Below are 18,474 nucleotides of genomic sequence, written 5' to 3'. Positions count from 1 at the left end.
TGTGAATCAGTTGCCTAAGAATGTAACAATTTCTTTCATGCCTGGTCTGAGAATGGTACTGAATATACTTCTGGACCAACTCACATCAAAAGTAATTTTCATGATTTAGTTTTCTCTTTTGACTTACTGCTATGGATTTTTTTTTTCTTTCTACTCCACAGACATTTTCTTGCCATCAATTAATAGCATCTAAATTCTTCCTTTCGCAAGGAACAGACAATTATATTTTCATCCAACAGGACAGCTTATCAACTGCAGCACCTGTTTTCAAGAATATCAATTGCTCTGGTGTTAATTTTGACTGGCCTTGTGCATTGTCAACTGTTATGAAATGGAATGGTGATATTATACCACAATTCACATTGCACAAATATTGGGTAACACGTTACTTCAAGGAAGGAGGAAGCTGAAGCAGATTCATGTTCCTGTACACACAGAAGTATTTAAAATTAGAATGACACAGGCTGGACAGACCACAGCACTCCAGAGCACTACACCAACATGCATTTCTTGGATACTAAAAACAGTTGTTTGGGGTTTTTTGGTTTTTTGTGTAGCTGGCTAAAAATTGGGATGCATTTTGCAGACACCCAGCTAAACCCTTGCCCAGTAAGTATCAGAGGTTGAGCATCAATTATTAATCAGAAGATTCCTATCTTCCTCTGTGAAGATGCATGTTTGTGTGTGTACAAACATTACACATACATATAAAAAAAGATGCTGCAGCAAATCTTTAAAGCCAATGCCTGAGTTTTGCTCAAGAGGCACAAGAAGTGCCTCCAAGCCTATTGACTAAATTTAGTGTGCAAATGGGAGGACGGTGCTCTCATGTCAGCACAGAGCAAGAAAAAAGCTGCTCCTGAAGGAATTCAGAGCATTTAGACTGATCCCCTATTTTGAACAGTCATCTGGCAGAGTGTTTCCCTTGACAGAGTAGCAGTGAGGAGCAATGGTACCAACAGGATGATAGGGAACACTCAGTAGTAGATATAAGCACAGTTATAACTACCTGTGATCCAAATTATGGACAGCAGGTCTTTTGAGTGTATCTTAATTCTGTTTTTAAGCTGCAAAATGAACATCCACCACTGCTGGGTATTCAATGCACACATGTATTTGTACAGAGGATGAGGATGTGTGAATGCAAACCTCCTGCTTTCCCTTTTCTGTGGCCACAGGACAGACCCCAGCCCCTGTGTGTCAAGGGACAGAGAATTGCCTTTTCTAACCCAAAGCACAATAGCCATTCCTCAAACAAAATGCAACTAGATTATATTGTGGTGGCAGTTCTGTAATGACCTAGAAATGAATGCTGTCAGCCTGGAAACTGGAACTATTTCCTTTTCAGGGAAAATGCGAATTCAGCTCCCTCCTCTCCTTGCCAACTGCTCCAGCCACCACATGATCCTATCCCAGATCTTTTGTTTAATTTTGCTTCAACTTAGTAATTCTTGCATCCTTTGTTCACAGAGTTCCAGTTTCAATAGATGGGATAGATAGTACTCCTACCCAAATTACCTGGTAATGAGGAATGCTGAGGAAAGAGCTGAAAGGAGCTATTATGCTTCCTGGCTATATTCTTATGTAAAAGAATACTATTACCTTCATCTATTGAAAATCGAAATTGTGAGTGCAAATCCCTGATAAGTAGAGGAAAAAAAATAAAGCCAAAAAACCCCCACCTGCATTATGTTCCTCTTTAAAAAAGAGAGAAGGAACAAGGTGGTGGTCAGCCTCACTCAGTTCCTGAGGAGCTCAGGAAGCACATCCTCTTGGAGTCCATTCCCAAGTATGTGACTAAGTGACCAGCTGACTCTGGAGGATCAAATAATTGTGAATAAGAGCTAAGCAGCCCTTTCTGAGGCCTTTGACACCCATCCCATTTAGGAGCTGAGGGATTCTGGCCTGGGGCATTGGATGACCAGGGATGGATGGATGGATGGATGGATGGATTAGAGACTGGCTGTGGCTGCCAGACTGGACACAGGCCACTCAGGAACATGACTTCCAGGTGATTTTGTGGAGGCATCTTATAGGATACTGACAGTCCCAAGTGCATCTCAGCCTAGACAGAATTTAGGACTAAGACCTGAAACATCAGTATCACAGGAATGCTTTTGCCTGAATACTTCACGTGATAAGATCTTCACTGTTTGCTTGGGAAATTATAATTTTTTATATTTATGTTCCTATGTTAGCCTAAGTCTGTACTATCTTTATTTACCATCAACCTCCCTAATTTTACCTGTCAGAGAATGAAAGCACCTGAATTAAAAGATAATGATGCATGAAAATCAGTAACTCCAAAGTTACAAAAGCAGTTAAAACGACTGCTCCGTGCTTAAGCAGATAATCACGCCTCAGGCCCACCCTTGCAAAACATTTCTGGATGTGAATCACTGCCTGCCCAAAGCTCTCCCACAGAGCAAACCAAGGATTGTGCTCACACGAGATGGATCAGATCTGGATGGCTCCGGATGTGATCCGTCATGTTCTCCTGTCCATCAGGACTGCTTGCCTCCACACCCAAGGAACATCACACTGAAACTGGTGAAAGAATTGAACAGCATGTAGCAGCCTTTCCTAGTACTCTGCAAAAGATGTGGCAAATCGTAAAAGATTTTTGCTGAACCCAGCCCCTCAGGTTTTTCCATTGTTACTGCAAACTTCTTAATGTTACAACTTTTTGTTCAGTCTTTTCACTCAAAGTTTCTTCTTTTGTTATCCTCAACCAGTTAAATACAAAACCATACCTAAAATCATGCGCAACACAAACATCCCATCATTTAAAATCAGGTGCCTCCATGAGGCTCAGATCAACCAGGAAGGTTCCCATAGCTTCAGACCACTGAAACAAAAAGTATAGAGTGTTTTTGAGTTGTTTTTTGTGGGTTTTTTTTCCAGATAGGAAATTTTGCTCTGTTTCATCTCCTTTTAGGCCTTATCTGTCAGCCCTGTAGCCTGCAAGGTTGCAGCCAATTAGATCACAGCTTGTTTGCTATCTGTGTCAAACTAAGTTATACAAAACCACAAAAATAAGGTTTGGTTCTTATCCTGATACTGTCTCATTAACTACAACGTTGCACAATTGTATCAGAAATAATCTGACCCTCAGCTATAATAATTCACCAGGGTGATGTCATCTGAGCTGTCACCTTAGGTATAGGAGGTACTACACAAATAATCTTGATAACAAAATGCCTCCCTTGCTTTTGAAGGTTGACTTCAGGGTCTTAGTTTCTTGTGTACAGATAAAAGATTGTGGCTGCTCCTCTTCATGACAACCTTGGGGTTTTTAACCCTCTGAACTTATGTTAAAGATTTTTTTTTCTTTTTTCTAAAAACAAGGATTTACCACTGAAAGTGTATATGCTGTTGCTTCCTAGTAGTAATTTGAGGGGAGGGTCAGTGCAAGGCCATTAACGTTTAGCTTGTACATAGAAAGTTTTTGAAAGGTCATGCTTTGGACTTTGCAAGATTTTGCCTAATTATACTTCGGGTGTGCCACTTTTTTTATTTTCTAACTTCTGTTCCTCTCTCCCTTCCCCTCTCCTTCTTCCATCTGCTATTCCAGCAAGTATTTCATACTCCTGAGGTCAGCTGTAGGAGTGATATCCTGAAAAGAAACTTAGCTGAGATACAGTGCCCACCAGTCAGTTTTAGGGGGTCAATTATTTCATGTCCTCTGTGCCACGCTAAAATCAAATTATTGTCATCTGGTTTGGGATTTATGTATTAGCACAGAAAGGTTAACTATTTTCACAGTTATTATCTATAACTCCATCACGCTAAATATCTGATTTTAGCAAACCATGCTGTTATTCCACCTGCTTCACAATATTCATGCCGGATGCTGTGAAATCTGACAGCATGTTTTTTTCTAAATTGGGTTCTCACTTGTGTCTTGGTCATCAGAAAGGCAGAAGTTGCACTTTCCCCTGCATCTCATCATTGTCCAATTTCTTTTTTTTCCCCTCCTTGGGTCACCAATCTAATACTTGTGCCAAGATCTCCTCCTTAACGTGTTGAATCTGCAATTATTTCTTGTGGGTTCTTACCTTTTTTTTTTCTCTCTGTCAACTTCTGTTTTTTCTCTATCCTGCTCAGCAGACTAGAGCTGCAATCCCATCACTCCAACCATTATCTGTCTCTATCCATTTATTGTTAGAAGAAAAAAAATGAAAAAAGAAAATATTTTACAGTTCAAAATCTCTTGAACTTGTATTAGCATTAGTTTTGGAAGTCTTGAGTTTCCACAACATTTTGAAATGGAAGGGTGGTGCAGCTAAGAAGAAAAAAATAACAAGCCTAGAGAAGAATATTTGCCTAAAGTGTAGGGTTAAAAAAAACCAACCAAGTCAGAAAACTTTAAAAACCCCAAAACAAAACAACCACACAGCATTTCTTACTACTAATCTTATTTCTGTTTCTCCCCCACTCCCCATTGCTCTGCGAATTTGTAATTCACTGCTTCCAAAGGTTCTTCAAACTTGTTCTACTGGTTTTCAGAAGCAGACAGACTTGTTTTTCTAAGCTCTTCAGTACACCAACTGAATTTATTTGATTTTTCATTTTGCTCCTGCAAAGAACCCCGGGATGCTCCTTGAAGGGCCCTAAATCAATCACTCCGTTGTATCCTATGGATATATTCAGTGTGTACTCCACAATGCCATAATTACCTGGTGTACAAAACCACACAGAGCAGTGTTCAAATGAAGGCACTATTTAACAACCGTATAGACCTTGATCCTTGATGGAAAAGTGCCTTATCATAACTAATGCAGCCAGCTGCAAGGGGAGCAAATTTTAATGAAAATCCTTCCCTTGTTTTATCACAGACAAAATAAAGGAGGAGAGCTATTGCTTTGCTGTCATGGGTGGAAGGGGCTTAAAAAGGGCCTCGTAAAGGCGTCCTGGAGCGAGATCCACCCTGTTTTCTTCCATATCAAAGTTGTCCTGGAGGAAGTCGTACCCTGGTTTCTTCCATATTTAGGTCCCAAGGGTTGGTTGGGATTCCCCAACTGTACAGCTCAAGGGTCAGTTTAACGTGGCAGGATGCGGGATGCCCCTTTGGAGCTGTCAGAGCCTTGGAAACAAGATTTTTGCATGTTTGTAAACCCCGAGGCACAGTTGGGAAGGTAGAAAAGGTTCAGAACTGCTGCTACGATCTGGGGAGGCTGTCAGGGTAATTAATGGGAGTTGTGTCTGAAACGGGGCACGGGCAGGAAAGGCAGTGAGAAGATCAAGCTCTGAGGTCCGTGCTTGGTTCGGAGATTAGACTGAGCCAAGGGCCCGTGGCAGCCCCGCGGTGAGGGGGGCTCGCCCCCAGCCAGGACCTTTTCCGCCCGAGTCCCGCGGGCTGAGGCAGCGGGGCCGGGCCGGGCCGGATCCCCGGGCCCGCGGCGGGAGGGGAGGCGCGGCCGCCCCCTGCAGGGCCGCGCCGGGAGGCGCCGCGGGAGCGGGCGGGACGGGGGCGGCCCCGGGGCCGGGACAAAGCCCGGGGCGGCGGCAGGGGCACCGCCCGTCTCCCTCCGCCCCAGATGTCCCCCCCGCCGGAGGGGAAGGGCGGGCCGAGGCGGGGCTGGGGCGGGCGGAGCGGGGAGCGAGGGAGGCGCCGAGCGGGGAGAGCACCGGGCGGGCTGAGGCAGCGGCGGAGCGGGGTGGCCGCGGCCCTGGCACGGCGGCGCCCGGGGGCGGGAGCCCAGGGGCCGGGCGGAGGAAGAGGAGGGGCGCGGGCCGCGGCGAGAGGAGCCGTCTGGAGCAGCCGCCGCGCCGAGGCGGCCACGGAGGTGAGCGAGCGGCGGGAGGAGGCCCCTGCCCGGGCGGGGCTGACACCGGCCCCGGGGCTGGGGGTCCCCGCCGGGTGCCCGTGCGGAGCCGGGTGTGTGCGCGGCGGAGGGCGGCGGGCACGGGGCGCGAAGCCGGGGCAGGGCTGGGCGCTCCCAGCGGCTCGGGGTTCCCCGGAGGGAGGGGGTCGCGCTGCCGGGCGGCTCCGCGCCGTGCCTGGCCGGGCGGGCAGGGCAGGGCAGGGCAGCGCCGAGCCCGGGCCGGCTCGGGCGGTGGCTCGGTGCGCGGTGCCGGCGGGGGTGCCACGGCGTGACCCCCGGGGCTGCCGGGCGCCGCTGCTGCCGCCGCGAACAAAGAAGCGTGCGGGGAGCAGCGCTGCCCTGCTGCTGCTGCACAAAGTCCCGAAAACGCCCGCAGCCGGCAGCAGGAACGCGGGGTGAGGAGAGGATTCGCTGGTGGAGCCTCGCTAGGAGGAATGTTTCTAGCATGGGAGGATAGATTCGGTTCTCCTCGGGAGAAAATGCAAGACTTGCTGTGGTTTTGAGGCCACTGTCATATCTGCTCATTGTTTGTTGTTGGAGATTTTTGTTTGCATGTGGCTGATCACGTCTTGTAACGACAAATTTTCTTTAAAACGGGTCTCTTGATTAATTCAACAGTATTAGGAAGAATAAGGAATTCGAGCCCTTGACTTTGGTCTTTGTTGTCTGCGTTTGCAGCTGACTGAATTATGACTTGCGTGTAGGGTTAAAAGTGCTGTCTCCTTTATTTCAGAGCTCTAGGGGAAGATGTTGTCTCTTCTGACATCTTGCGATTGAGATACCTGAGAACAGGTTCAGTAAGAATCAAGTTCCTGAAGAAGACACTACGAATGTATTGAAATGAGAAGCTGTAAACATTTTTTCGCCCCCCCCGTCGCCTGTGCTGCATAAGAAACCGTAATGTGAAGCACTTCTCGGACACTCTCCCAGATGTATGAAGTCTGCAAAGCTCGCCGGCCAGACTGGCTTCTTTAGTCAGTGGTACTTGCCACGCTTATGGTGTGTATATAGTACTCTGAAGAGAAATCGCTTTTTTTATGAAATTCCCAGAAGGAACATTTTATTATGGACAGCTTTTTCTGTATGTATATCCAGAGAGATTAATGCCTGGAGTTGAAAGGCGTTCAGTATACACTGCGAAGTTGGCTTTCCCTCAGCTTTTCCAGATGCATTGTCTCCCCTGTACGCTGGGAACACGCACAGCTGCCTGAGCCACAGATGCAGCCATGGGGCTGCGTGAACTTGTGAGCCACGCCAGGAGTCTCGCCCAGGGCTGGTCCCAGCCGCCGCTGCACGATGTCAGCTGAGCTGTGATGGTGCCGTGCTGGTCCCAGCACAGGGCACAGATGGAGTGACACCCGTCCTGCAGAGGAGAGGCTGCTGAGTTTTACCCTGAGCAAGGGTGCCCGGTTGCTGTCACCTCTGCCAAGTTCTGCGCACAAGATCGTCCCGTGCCGGGATGTCTCCCCGCTCCTGAGGTGCTGAAGATGTGCTGCAGCTTATGACACGTCCAGGAGAAGAAGCTTTATAAAATGGCTCAAACTAGCTTGCTGCAGGGAAAGCAGTTTTACTGTAGGGAGTGGGTTTTCCACAAGCTTCAGCACTGCCTCCAGGAGAAAGCGAGCTGCGGCGGCAGCGCTGCCAACAAACCATCTCTTGTAGCCAGTCCTGGGAATAACAGCGGTGTTGTCTCCGGGAAAGGAGCTGCCTGGGGTGTGCTGCTGGTAGGAGGGCCCGGCAGTGGCAAGACGGCCCTGTGCACTGAGTTGCTGTGGCCAAGCTCACCTGCCAACCTGCAGCGAGGCTTGCATCGCCAGGCGCTGGCCTTCCATTTCTGCAGGGCCCAGGACTCGGACACGCTCTGCGTTGGAGGCTTCATCCGAGGGTTAATCACACAGATATGCCGCAGCGGACTGATCCAGGGCTTCGAGGACAAACTAAGAGATCCTGCTATTCAAAGCCTCTTGCAGCCCGGGGAATGCGAGAGGAACCCTGCTGAAGCGTTTAAAAGGTAAAAACAAATTAAAAAAAAAAAAAAAAAAAAGAACGACAAAACAGCCCTATTGAAAACAAACCCAAAATAAAACAAACAAGAAAAATCTGCTGTTTAGGTCTTCCTTCCAGTGAGCCTAAGATGCAGAGAGTTTAAAACATGTTTGTTTCATGGCTTGTTATCTCTGTCAGAGCGTGCAGACTTACCATGGAAAAATCTAACTTTGTCGTTATAGCTGACATAAATAAATATTTACTTTTAAAATAAAGTTTATTATTAATAGTGAATTTATTTACATTTGTGTGTTAGTACCCTCAGATGTAACTGGATGTTTTGGAAAGACTTGAAAGTAAGTGACTTCAGAGTGGAAAATAGCTATTCCATGGTCTCTGTGTGCCATAGAGGTAGGGCAGTTGTCCTTCACAGACCTGGAACAGACCTTACAGGACCCTTGGAAAAGCTTCCAATAACATGCTCTGTCTAAGAGGAAACTGGGCTAATGGATCTCTGGGTCTGATCCAGCACATTGGTTTTATGTTTGTCTAAAAATATGTGGTAGGAAAATGTCAATTAACTCCTTATGTTTCTTCTCACAATATGCACAGATTGTGTCAAATCTTTATTGCTGCTTCTTCTGTAAGTACTTCAAAGTGTTGATGGGATCAGGAATTGATCAAGAAATTGATCAGCCTGCCCCTTAAGAGGTTTGTCAGCTGTCTAAGCTGAATAGGAAAGAAACAGACTTGTTTTACTAGTGTTCCCTAACAAACCATAGTCTCCTGAGTATGTCACTGATAATTCTGTTTCTGTGAGTATAAGGGTGTATGAAAGGATTAATTACATGTATATAAGTGTACATCCATAGATACACTTGGAACAATATACAGTCTTGAGCACAGCCTGTGTCTATTGGTCTTTATTCCTTTGGGTCACAGTGAAGGAAAATTCATGAAGGGTAAGGCTTGTCTTCATCAACAGAGCTTCAGTTGAATGTGTTGCCAGCATAAAACTTGTCTGCAACATTGGTTAAACTGAATTTTTTTTGGTACTGTGTAGTGGGGTAACTTTTTGTGGTACTAGAGGGTTTATTGCCTGTTTCCAGTTTAAAAATCCTCTCCTCTCTTTTTTTCTTTCCTGCCTGCTAGGATTGTGGAGGCAAGCACTGAGGTTGAACTGTGGTGCTTGCTGTCATTGTCATGGTGGTGTAAAAGTGCCTTCTAGTTCTGGGGGCTGTTATGTCCTTGCCTGCTGAATAAACAGGATGCATGTCCACATTGTTCTCAGCATAGTGTCTTAAAGCAGATACTCTAAACCGAGACTAGTTCTGGATTTTTTGTTTGCTGCTAAGTGAATATGTAACTTGTAACAGCTATTAGGGTCCTAATTTCAGAGGTATTAAGCCCTCTTAAATTCTAATGAATAAAAACTGGGTGCAATTAAGTGTCTATAAATGGAATAGCAGACTGGCCATCTAGCTTCAGGCAGTCTTTGAAAATCATGAAAGTGGATTAATCTGGTGTGTAAGAGCCTGTTTATGTTTAAAAGTCCATTACAGGGAAATCTGACTAATTTAGTACAGCCAAGTTCTCAGTAAGAGCTGGAATCCTTCCTCTCCTGTAAGTGATTGCTTACTGCACTGAACAGGAGCTAGGTGAATGTCTTTAGACAAAAATGCAACCTAAAAATATAAAATACAAGAGATATTTGTTTAGACTGATTTTTATAAACATAGGGTTTATAAATGATGGGCTGGTTTGAGGAGGCCAATATACATGGTTCTTGGATTTGTACTAGAAAAATAAAATAAAAACAAGATCCAGCAATGGTCATTTCCTTCTCAAATTGTGCAGCACTGATTGTGCACTCCTGTTATTACACTAGAGATACTTATGGGGTAGCACAGCAGCTTCAGTCAAGGAGGTTTTTCTTTTCACCCTTCATGTATTCCCTTGCTCCCACTTATCCTGATCTCTTGCTCTCAAAAGCAGCTGTGGTGGCTGCTCTTGGTGCTCCTGTTTGAGATTTAAGGGAGATGGGTGTTGGAGACAAGGGAATATAAGTTTTCAGCACTGTGGCAGGGGACCAGGAGGTGGCTGCTGACACCAGCACCCTGGGCTTGTTCTGCTGGGTGAAACAATCTCTGTCCACAAACAAGGGGCACTTGGCCACCCCCTTCCCACCATCAGACTCCTCAGTCATTTGTTTGAGTGACCTTTTGCTAGTTTATGAATCGTGCAGGGAATGTTTTAACAGAACTATAATTTAGGATGTTCCGTGGTTTCTAAGCCTTGCCACTGAGCACTTCGATGCTGGGCTCTGTTCAGAGTTTGTTAAGTGGAGGCTGTTGTGGTGTGAGATGAGTTCTAGGAAGACTTTCCTGTCAGATGATTGCATCTCTCATTGTGTAAAGGCACTGAAGAAACACAAAGTGCTTCATCGATTCTTGCCTTATTTCAGTTTATTCAGTAGAAGAGGAGAGAGATTTTTTCTTTAAAGGCACTGTCAAATTTTTGCTCTGCTTTTCACAGCTGCTCCAGACCCAGCCATGTATTCATGGCCTAAAATGGAAAGACTTCTCTTCATAAGTGCTAAACAAGATGATACCACTCTATTTTTGTGCTGATTGTCCTGGAAATACTGAGAAAGAAAAGCTTCTTAATGTCTGGTAACATGCTAGTTTATAAACAATGTAAAGTTTGTTAGCTAAAATGGTGACATGTTTTCCTGAAGGATGTTTCTTAAATAGATTTTCAGCAGTCCTGATGGTCTTAGTGATACATGTGCAAGCGATGACCCTCAGAGTTAAGATGTTTCTCACACTGTTTAAATGTCTCCTCTTAAAAACTTCTTATGCATTTATAAGCTTTAAATGCCCTAAAAATTCTTTCAGGGGCAGATCTTTCAAAGAACCAGAAAGGCTGAATTATACAAATGTATTTAGCATTTTGAGTTTGTTGCTGCACTGACAGCTGAGAGAAAGAACAGCTACTTACATCCCTTGTCTTATCAGGCACTCAGTGCTGGAGCAGAAAGCAGCTTAAAATGTGAGGGAGAGTGCTGAACCTCACACTCAGATTTTCAGTGAAAGTAAAGCAGAAGGGAAGGAAAAGATGTTACAGACACCAGAAGTTAAGAAATGATGTGATAAACAAAGAATTTAATTCAAAAGTACCATTAAGCTCTTCTTCCCTGTTGATACAGAAAAGTTAAATTCTGAATGATTTTGTAATGCTGTCTCTAGGGTTGTTTTGGTTTTGCTGCAGCAAGTTTGTGCTCCCAGTGATTTGGTAGGAATACAGGCAGATACCACTTATCCAAGGCCATGAGGGCATAGAGCAACTCCGATATAAACTGTGGCAATGCTGAGATTTGTGCAAACCAGGCTGTAGAAGGGCATTTCCCTAATGTTCCTGGTTGATGTTTTCCAGGCAGAGGAGATGACATTAAACACCCTCAGACAGTAGGGAAAGGCACATCATTCCCATGGGCTGTGCTGCAGTTGGGATTATTGGTGGGAGGCAGAGCTTGCTTCATTCACAGCACAGACAGTGTCTGTCACTAGGGGTGTGGGCATGGTTTGCCCTGCAGAGCTGATTCTTGTTTGCAGCCATTGCTCTTGAGTTTGAAAGATACCCATGACCAGAGAATTTAGAGGTGGAAGGTATTAAATAACATGTTTTTCAACTCCTACCAAACTCAACCTTCAGGGTGTGTTGGTCTAGTACAAACTTAAACCAAACTTTGAATTTTGCTTGAGTGTGTTGCTACAATTAATAAATCACCAAAAAGTGGTAAATTTCCACATCTTCCCCCTGTAGGATGATGCAGGTGGAGCTGCTTTGTTCTCATTCCCAGGTGAAGTTTCTTTCCATCTTCTAGGTGTCTTTTCAGGGAATTTCAAATCTTGTCAGACTTTTCACATCCTTATTCCTCACATACTGAATTTGGGTCAGTGGTGTCCAAGTGATTTTTTGCTTGTGAGGTATCCTAACATTTAATTACTAAAGTATTTCTCATGCAACTATTTTAATGTAAGAGGCTCTAAGTGATTTTTACCAGGAAAAAGAATGAAGCTGTGAATTCAGATTTCCACTGTACTGCATTGCTAAAGATGCAGTCCCATGCAAGTAGATGTCCCTGATCAGTAGAGACACAGAAAATCCAGACATTTAAAAGAAGTAAAGCCACAAAACCAAATCAGAAAGAGCTGCTGAACAAATCTATTACTCTTTTAAGAGCTTCACAGAAGTTCTCTGAAGCTGATGTTACATCCTCTTTACCAAAAGTGAATATAGGGAAGCTGTATCCCAGAGCTTAAGTATATATATATTTTTTTTTTCAGAAAGGACACCAGATTCTATGCATGCTGGTGCTAAAATCAGTGCAATGGTTCCTTTTGCAGATTCCCAGAGTATCAGAGCTTTTCTTCTGTTTCTAACTCCTCATCTCTTCGTGAGCATCAGATTTGCCTTGTGATTTAACATGACCAATAATGTTAAGTGATTAATAGTTTTAAAGCTCTCTAGATATGCAAATACCTGTAGACTTGAGTGTAAGAAAGAGGTGTGAGAGGTCATGTAAGGTTCTCTGCTGACTGCAAGTTTGAAGCAGGGGTTTATGTTGATTAAATTTGAAAGCCTTGTGTGAGTTTTGTGAGTCACTCCCTTGGACAGCAGTGAAGTGCAGCAGGGCCCGTGCCAAGTGTTGTTATCTATGTAAAGTTCCTTCTGCCTGCTTGGAGAACTCCAAGGGGTTGAGCCTCTGGTGTTTTGTCTTTGGCAATGTAATGGAAACCTCATAAAGGGCAGAATTCAGAGGAAAAACCTCTGAGTGTCAGCCAGAGCTAACAAGTATTTCCTTCCCCCAGCCCTTCACCTGTATCGCCTTTCCATGCTACTAAGTTATTTATATTTTTCTTCCCTCTTCCCTCAAAAGTTGTGTATCATCAGAAAGTTGCAAATTGTAGGTGATAGAGTTCTTATTCCTATCTAAATGATATGGGGGTAACAAGTTTTATTCCAAGTTCTGGATTCTTTGTCTGACAATGTACTAAAACAGTGGTTTGTTCAGCAAACCTTCTGTGACTTCTGTCCAGGGACTTTCAATCTGCAGTACTGAAGTGCATTTTCCCTGCTTAGATGAGGGAAAAGATTCAGACATTGAGTTGTAAACGATGACAGATGAAGTGTGAAGAAGCTGTTCATTTTTAGAACTCTTTGTGCCATCTTTGAAGTCAGTAATATAATTAAAATTATAATGGGTTGTGTAGGCTTTATTGAGCAATTAACTAGTGAGCTTTTTGTTGGTTTGGAGTAGCCTATTCTTAATTGCAAAAATCTGAGTGCATTTTGGAGGAAATTTGAGATGAATTTGGAGTATCCTGACTTTGTAGGGTACAACCCTACAAACTTGGAAGTTTCCCTTGCTAGTGAATTAATCACAGTGTGTGCTTCTACTGCAGTTTGCAGCACCCCAGTTCCAAGACTGCTGTGAAGAGGTCAGAGAGTTAAAGATACCTGAGCTTGGGCTACTGGAAACCCAAAAGCTGCTGGGATTTCTATCAATTTACTCTAGAGGACATTAGTAATTCAGTATTAATCCTTCGTAGGTGATACATGACTCAGTTTTTGTCACCCAGGTCTCAGACTGTCTGGGAGTGATCTACTTCTTTTTTTCTAATCTACTTCCTTGTGGAAAGGGCTGCTGCAGAGCCTTTCCCTGTGTTTCCAGAGCTTCACTACAATCTTGGGAGCTGTAGCTCTCCAGTGGTTGCAAGAGTAAATAGAGTTTGTTAGACTCTCTTAATTTTGTAGAGCTACAAATGGTAGAAACAAAGGCAAGCACTGACTGTATCCTGTGTCATGCCAAGAAGAATCTGAATGCATAGTACATTAATTGCAAGAGTCTTTAAGAAGTTAAACCTCCAGTGTGTTTGTTATACATTTACCACCTGTAAAGTTCAAATGTGCAATTGACAATTGAGAAGGTTGGAAGGGGAGCTCAGGAAAATCAAGTCCACCATCTCCTTCACCAGACAGAAAAAGCTGAGGATGCTGCCTTCATCTGCTCTTATGCTTCACAGTTCTTCTAGAAAAAAAAAAAAATCCATATGTTACTCTGAGTTGGTTTCTCCTTGCTATAATCCAAGATTTTTGCTACTTAGGATGTTCTCCAGAAACATGGAGAATAAATTCTTTCTTTCCTTTTTGGGGCAGCCTTTTACATCTTTAAATACAGCTTTTTTTCTTTTTCATCTCAGCCTGAAATTCAATAATTCATTTTGTTAGTGTGTCCTCAGAGGTCACACCTAAGAATGTGGCATTAAAAATCCCTTACCTAAATAAAAGGGTTTGGTTTCTAAAGGGAATTTTTCTTACCAATGTTTGAGATGTGTAAATAGGCAACATTCTACTTCTGTACTTTCCCAGATTTTTGTCCATTCCTGCATCTTTCACTTATGCTTGACTAGAATCCTGAAGCTAGTTAGACCCTAGCCCAGCAGATCTTGATCTAATAGAAGATTGAATTCTCCTTTTAGTAGGAGTTTTCAGTTAAAAACTATCTCAACTATCTCATTACAGTTATAATCATGTTGTTTTGTTTATCTGTGGTTTATTTAATACTCAACAATGATGGAGGCAAGATACCAACTGAAGATCGTACCAATTTATGGGAGAGATGAGAAACTGTTTCTGTAAGAGCATGCCACAAGAGGGTTAAAAAGAATCTGCCAACTCAGCCTGTCTTTCCAGTGGAGTTGCAGAAGGTAAATTTGCATCTTGACTGTGCTGGAACATCTAAGTATTTCTGTGTAACTGGGTCTTCAGGCTTTAACTGGTGCTGTGTTTCGTAGGAAACTCTGTGTTCTGGTGTTCTCCAGCCCATTAGAACCGCTGAGCGTTGCCTGAAGCTTAAGTACTTTGTGGCATGTTTCTCTTTAGGCTTTTCCCTTAAATCTGTGGAGTTAACGGGTCACATAGCAGCAGTCAGTGTTTCTGCCAGAGCAAGCTGTATGTTCCTCTTTCATTGTATGGAAGCACAGCCTACAGACTGAACATAATACCGTTTAAGGTTTTAACCTTTTCAGATTAAATTACCATAAGAAAGTTTCCCCGAGGCATTTTAGTAATGACAACTTACATAGACCTTTTTGTCTTCTACTTCTATAGGCATTAACATTTTGGCTTTAATCAATGTGGCTCAGACTTAAACCTTACAGGTTTTCCTATAAGCTGTTTAGTTAGATGGACCTTCATAGCAATTCTTACTTGTTAATTATTTCCCTTCCCTTCAGTTTTCTGTGCACATGTTCATAGCTTGTGCAAGGGTTTAGGTTTCTTTTCCTGTCTTCTTTTTCAATGAAAAAATGAAAAGGATTTGGTGGATTGTGAAGCAGAAAGGATGTAGTGTGTCTTAAATACTGGGAGAAGGTAGTATTGAAATATTGCCTCCTGAAAGCCATGACTTGAAGAGGTTTCAGTTTCTTGTGTGTGATGATGTGTAACAATACACTGGGAATGGTGATAAATCTTCTGTCTTTGTCCAGGAGCAAATGTGTCTCCAATAGTTAATGTCTTTACATTTTGTGATTGAAAAATGACTGCTGAAAAAGAAATAACCAGGCCAAAAAGGCAGGAAAATAATTACATTGACCCAAGGGTTGAGTTGTACAGAGGTGTTCAAAGTATTGCAGAGGAGGTGCCAGAAAGAAGGAGGTGGGTAAGTTTCCTGGTCTGCTTGTTAGCATCAAAATGTGAGAAAATAGTGTGAAAATAGAACTGAAAATGAGATCATGAAAAGAAGGCAGTTGGGGAAATGTACATAATGAAGAAATAAAAGGGGCAAAACAATTGCTATCAAATTCCCCTCTCTGTTACATTTGCAGATAACTTCACACAGAGTGAGGACCGTGCAGGCAGGTAGGAGACATCAGACTTTTGGGCTCAATTGTGATTGCTGCTGTTTAAATTGATGGGAGTGAGAGGAAGGCTGGAATCAAGGATCATATGTGATGAGTGGACTTTGAGTCCACAGACCACCAGCAGTGCCTTTTCCTTGGTTTTTTTCCTTTGTCATGTCCTAATAAGCGCTGGTAATGCTTATGTGGAGAAGGGAAGGTGGCCACCTTGCATAAGATGCAAGTTGTGTGCTACAGATCTGTGATATCTTAGAACGTGAGAGAAGGAAGGGGCCCTGGCAGCACCTTATTTTAGGTCCTGGAAGAAATAGAGCACTGTTCAGAAGTTAAGGAAAGGAAAGGAAAGTACCAGCAGTGTAAAGATGACAGTAACAGGCAGGTAGGAATGAACCTCAGGAGGAAAATCTGTTCAGAGTGGGATTACAGCATGATCTCCATCTTAGAGCAGTTAATTAACAAGTCTTGGTTTAACTACATCAGCTCTCCTGCAGCAATAGTGAGCATGATACACTAAGCTGACTGTCTTTGCTCTACACTTTCCTGGAGTAGAGTTCAGCAGGACATTAGAAAAAAAGCTCAGTTTGAAGGTAAACTGAAGCTGATCCATGATAAGAGAAATTGTGTCCTGTAGGATCTTGGATTACCCTAAATGATCAAAGTCTAACAGATGGAAACTTCAGCAGTCAACAGCACAACACCAAATCATTCTGTGTTTCTATGCTTTTTTTGTTAATACCTTCTTTAATTTTAAATGGTGATTTTCATCCACAGTAAACAATTTGTGTATGAATAATTGGAGGGAGGAAGTGGAAGTTGGGGTTTCTGTCACTTGTTGTGAGGCTACAAAAGCAGTTCCAGTACTAAATACAACAGTGCAGTAAGATTATAGAATCAGGGTTACACAGTGCTAACCTAACAGTGTTTCTTAAGAGTAAATTACGGTAACAATACAGAAAGCATCCATACAGTTTTTCCATTACAGAAAAACTGTATCTGCTTGGGGCTGGGGATGGAAAAACCTAAACTGCAGGGTAGCTGATAAGGCCCCAGAGTGATGCCTGAGGAACATATGCTGTGAATTGTGCTTTGGGGAGTATGGGAGAATAATTCTGAATGGGACACACGAAAGCTGCTCCATCTGTTGCCTCTTCAACTAAGTGCAATAAACATTAGGATAGTCTGTTTTACTAAGATGGAAAATGAGATGGATAAAGATATGTGGTAACAAACAGGAAAGCTGTCTTTAAGTGTGCTTGACTAGGAAGGTAAATTCTCAACAGCTTTTCATCTGGTATTTGTGCAGAGGATTTTCTCAAAATGAGGTTGGGCAGTATAATCCTGCAATCAGTTCAGCAGTGCAAGTGTGAGGGGCTTTGTGATGGTGTGCAGGACATGAGGCAGGCAGGTGTGGAGCAGCTTGGTGAGGGAATGATGAACACTTTAAAATGTCAGGTGTTGATTAGCCTGGTTCTTCCAGGCTGGCAGTTCAAGAGCCCCTGCTGTCCTGAAGGAGCAGCTTAGTGCTCAAACAGCCACTGCAGCTCCTCTTCTTCCTGCTTCCCAAACAGTAATGTTGGGGGTTTTTTCCCTTTGGAATGCCTAGGACAAATCTAATTAATTTGGGGATTGTCAGACTGAACTGCAGTAATGATGGTGGCTCTTTTATTGTGTGTATTAATCTACTGTATTCTCTTTTATGGGCATGGAATAATAGAACATAGTAAAGAAGCATATAGCCTGACAACAGGCACACAATTGAATTTATTCAGTGCAGTTTTCTACCTGCCTCATCTGGGAGTTTTTCTGCTTCTTTTTGTGCTTAGCATTTCTCTCATGCCAGCAAATACAATCATATACCTGGAAAGAAATATCTGTTCCTTCAGTTGTGTTTATGCACTGCATAAATAGAAACAGAAAAAAGAAAGGGATTTTTGTCTATCTCCAAAATGTAGAATAATACCTACAAATTCAAATGCCTGTAAAGGTACAATAATTTCAACTCTGTTGTGTAGTGATGTGTTCAGATATAGAAGCTTATAGAAGTTACATATTTGTTTAACAAAGAAATATTAGTTTAGCTACAACTAGGGAATCAGGTAGTTAATAAGGAAAGCTGAAAAGACTGAATGTATGTGTGTGTATATATATATATATATATTTCACTCACTGTACCTTTAATTTCATAAATGATTTAAAACTAACCTTGTAATTTTGATACATTCTGTTGCATATATAAACGTGGTCATTTTATTATTGTGGTGTCCCACTCTTTCATGTTGCATTTCAACAACAGGTTTTTGAATATTTGCAAAGCAAGTTGTTATCTTAACTTTACATTTATGCAAAATGATGTGAAGTATAGGCAATTCTCTCATTTCTACTAATGATAGTTTTCAGTGAGTCTGATTGGATTCTTTCATCTCATGCATTTGATCTAAAATGTACATTCTTTGGCACCTCCTACTTTTTTTAAAAAAAGAGACGGATTTGCAGGAAAAAATAACATTGAGAACTTAATTGATGCTTAATAGAAAGAAAAACATTGATTTTTAACCCTAAGTAAAGAGCTTTAAACCGAAACCTGGTGGATGCCAAATTCCAGGAACAAATCTAAATAACAGCAACTTGGACAACAACTCAAACTGGGGAGGGAGGAGGAGGGGAAATAGACTTAGTCATGTAAGTCATGGGACAGGCATGAAGATAAGTCAGAGAGTAATCAAATGCCTTAGGTG

General features: G+C 42.9%; 1 protein-coding gene across 1 annotated transcript in view; it reads left to right on the top strand.

Annotated features, from left to right (window-relative positions):
- Positions 1–5,713: 5,713 nt before the first annotated feature.
- Positions 5,714–18,474, top strand: part of ANKRD50 (ankyrin repeat domain containing 50) — a 39,492-nt gene continuing 26,731 nt past the window's right edge. Inside the window, exons 1-2 of the mRNA XM_058024610.1 lie at positions 5,714–5,789; positions 6,562–7,839. Coding sequence (XP_057880593.1) covers positions 7,361–7,839 — 479 coding nt within the window. The 5' untranslated portion in view covers positions 5,714–5,789; positions 6,562–7,360. The remainder of the gene's footprint in view (positions 5,790–6,561; positions 7,840–18,474) is intronic.

Source organism: Melospiza georgiana, chromosome 5 (assembly GCF_028018845.1).
Source record: "Melospiza georgiana isolate bMelGeo1 chromosome 5, bMelGeo1.pri, whole genome shotgun sequence".
Taxonomy (NCBI): domain Eukaryota; kingdom Metazoa; phylum Chordata; class Aves; order Passeriformes; family Passerellidae; genus Melospiza; species Melospiza georgiana.
Note: the sequence above shows the minus strand (reverse complement) of the source record. Positions and strands in the feature narration are given on the sequence as shown.